This window comes from Morone saxatilis, unplaced genomic scaffold (assembly GCF_004916995.1).
Source record: "Morone saxatilis isolate NCDOM2014 unplaced genomic scaffold, NCSU_SB_2.0 Contig6, whole genome shotgun sequence".
In the NCBI taxonomy this organism is placed as follows: domain Eukaryota; kingdom Metazoa; phylum Chordata; class Actinopteri; family Moronidae; genus Morone; species Morone saxatilis.
In genome coordinates this window covers 2,798,549-2,801,699 of record NW_023340206.1, presented here as the reverse complement: position 1 = coordinate 2,801,699, position 3,151 = coordinate 2,798,549, and the positions used below count along the sequence as shown (strand labels likewise).

Below are 3,151 nucleotides of genomic sequence, written 5' to 3'. Positions count from 1 at the left end.
CCCCCCCCCCCCAACACACACACATACACACACATAGACATAGCACACACTAAGACACACACACCAGTTCTTTGTGTTTTGCATTCCAGGCAATCAAAGTGAAGGTTCTGCTCTGTGCATTTGCAGCAAGCCAAAAAAAAAAAAAAAACATGCCCGCTCCAGTTTAACTGGACTCCACAGATAAACAACTTGAAATGCGTGAACTTTGCAAACACACACACACACACACGTTGCCTATACACTCGCAGCACAGCCCATCTCAAATTCCCAACGCACACAATGCGCTCTGTTTGAAATTGCATTCTAGCAAAGGAGCCGAGTAAATGCCATAATTCATGTGAGTTATCTGAGGAATTAAGTTAAATTTCCTCAGGAGGAGTTTGATAGTCTTGTGACATTTGTGTGACATTTGGCTGACTTTTCCCTCGTATTTAAAGTTATCTAACAGTTCTCCCTCTCCCTCTCTTTCTGTTCCTATCTCTCTATGTCCCGACTCTCTCTCTGTCCTCACAGAACCCTTCACGGCTTTTCCACCTGAGAATCCAGGTGAGTTTCACTTTGGTATGATGTCACTTCCTCTCTGGTCTTGCTTCCTGCCCGTTGGTATGCACTAGCCTGGGGTTTTTTTGCTTGGTGGCACTGAGTCGTGTAAAGAGGCAGCCTAAAACCCCCAACCACACAGAGGCTGAGTCTGCTAGAGCTGATTTTTTTAAAACTAGTGATTCATTGCATCCTCAGCAGCATGTAGACATCGCCAAACAAATACTAAACCCTTCGGAATTATTACATTTCCAAATACAGATTGAATTTTTTCAAACTCTAACAAAGTTGGAGGCTAGATGATTTCTGTCATGTGTTTCTGTGCATTAGTTTTACCTCGTCAGTCTTAGTGGAAACAAAGGATTAGTCTCAAAAGAGCAAACTCTGCGTGCAAGGCAAGCTAAATCAAGCACACCTCATGGAGTCAGATATTTGAACAGAGCTACATATTCTCAGTTCTAGACTGCCTGACACAGCCTGAAGGGTTTTAAATAACTGTCTGCCTCATGAAAAATATTTAGAGCATCCTGGGGGACTCTATGAGATTGATGTTAGTGTTTTGGCATCTCATAATGTCTTCCAATAAGATAAGAGCTCGGCGGTTTCCAGTGCGAATGTGATGTGTGTGCACTTCTTCGGCTTTTCGAGCCCCCTTCCGCCTTCTCACACGGAGTCTCTAACCCTTGACAAACACGCACAAACACACACATTATTATCGCCGCACACAGACACACCGGTGTCCCCAGTGGAAAGCAATCAGATAGAGTGACTGAGCAGCGGCAACCACGGGTGTCTCTCTCTCCTCTCCCTAACTCAGCTCTGTCTAATGAGTGTGTGCAGTGTGAAGTAGCAGGAGCACGCACCATTTCCCTCTGTAATTATGTGACATGGTCCAAAAATCAGAATGTATTCAGCTCTGCTTCACTTTCCCTAGTTCAATTTGACATTCTCTTAGTCTCACAACTCTCAACATCTAGTTTGGATGGGCGCATGTGGGCTTTATTTTTCAGTTTTGTCAATGTCTTCGGGGGATCGTTTTTTTTTGCATATCAGCCTTGGATAGTCGAGTAGAGGCTTCTTGGAAGGTGGTTAGCTGGTTCTTACCAAGAATTTGAGAAGGGGGTTCAAGCCAGGGGCAGCAGCGTAGAGGATCTGTGGAGATAGTCTCCAAGGAGACAGAGCTTGGCTTGAGGAGGAGAGGACTGGCCAGGAGGCTGATGCATGAGAAAAAGGAAAAAGGAAAAAGCAAGAACAGAGAACAGGATAAATTATGTACTCAAAACAAATCTGCCAACTCGAGCCAGCTAAATAACAAATCCCAATCCAGCATCAGCTCAGAGAGAGCTCTGGAACATTGGATTCCCATGTGGTGTCCGACTGATTCTTGCATGGTTCTGAGACTTTATCAGGGGGCTGTTTGTGACTTCCTGTGCCAAACAGGAAGAGGAAGCTCCTTAATTCAATGTGTGTGGGTGCTTTTATAACTAATTATTTTGGCTTTCGTTTCACACCAAGTCATTTCATTGGAGCTTTGAAAAAATTTAATTGCATTGCATTTGATTGGATCAACCATTGGACCGATTTCAAGCCAAATCTCTTGATGATCTTGGTGTGAAAACTTGTAGTCCAACTGCAACCCAAGCTACATGAGAGAAATGGATGCATTTTATTTCTTTAATTTTTTGGCCTTGGAGATTTATTTATATTTTTTTGCAACTGGCATGCTTGTGCATGCTCATATGAGGTGCACGCCTGCTGTTCGTATGATGAAGACCAGTAGGGATAGAAAATAGAGAATAAAATGTAGAAAATAAACAAGTGCCACTCCTCTCTTTTCCCGCTGGCCAATTATTCTGTATCTCTCCACCAGGGGGAGGCGTTCCTGTGCCTCCCTTGCCCATCCACTGGTATTACATTATGGCCGCTGGGGGCGCCCTCCTTCTCCTGGCGGTGGCCATCTTGGTCAGAGCCCTCTGTTGCTGCCGACAACACCTGGCCACCAAGAAGAGCCAGCTGTCAGTGGCCTATCACAGCTCCTCGCAGTGCTTCCAGTATTCTAACTGGTCCTCCAGTATGGCCGCCCCAGGGGTGGAGCCAGTCCTGACAGTGAGGTTGGACAGCCGGGACCGACACCGTACCCTCTGCTGAAAAAGGAGCACTTAGCCGTGTTGTGTTTGGCAGAGCAGGACGCCAGCTTGTGATGTCAGTGGCAGTGTGTGTCGTGATGCCGCAAGATTGAACATCCACTCGACGAAACCCCCCTTCCCTCATTTAGTTTACAGTTGCAAGGGTGATGATGATACAGACATTGTCCTAAACTGCCAAGTGAAAATTTGCAAAGAATCACTGTGCTCTTTCTCTCTCTGTCTCTAATGGATGTAGCTTTGGTTGCTGTTTTCTTCTTTGTTCCATTAAGGAGGTTGTTGTTGACATTTCACACTATGCTGCTCCTGATGAGAGGACTGAAGTCTGAGTAAGTTATTTATCTGAACAGCTTGTTTCGGACCATTGAGTGCCGTCTGGCTCCTCATAACCCCAACGGTCCTCCTGAAACGACCCCAGCATGGACATACACACAGACATGTGTGGGCTGGGAAGAGGAGGCGAGGGT

The 3,151-nt window shown here is 45.8% G+C and overlaps 1 protein-coding gene across 3 annotated transcripts in view; it reads left to right on the top strand.

Moving 5' to 3' along the window:
• Positions 1-3,151, top strand: part of nrp2a (neuropilin 2a) — a 60,369-nt gene that overhangs the window by 53,234 nt on the left and 3,984 nt on the right. For 2 of the 3 annotated variants that reach the window (XM_035677550.1, XM_035677549.1), the window contains exon 16: positions 514-546. In XM_035677550.1, coding sequence (XP_035533443.1) covers positions 514-546 — 33 coding nt within the window. Of the gene's footprint in view, positions 1-513; positions 547-2,410; positions 3,140-3,151 lie in introns of those variants that run through there. The other variant, XM_035677551.1, reaches the window with a different exon arrangement.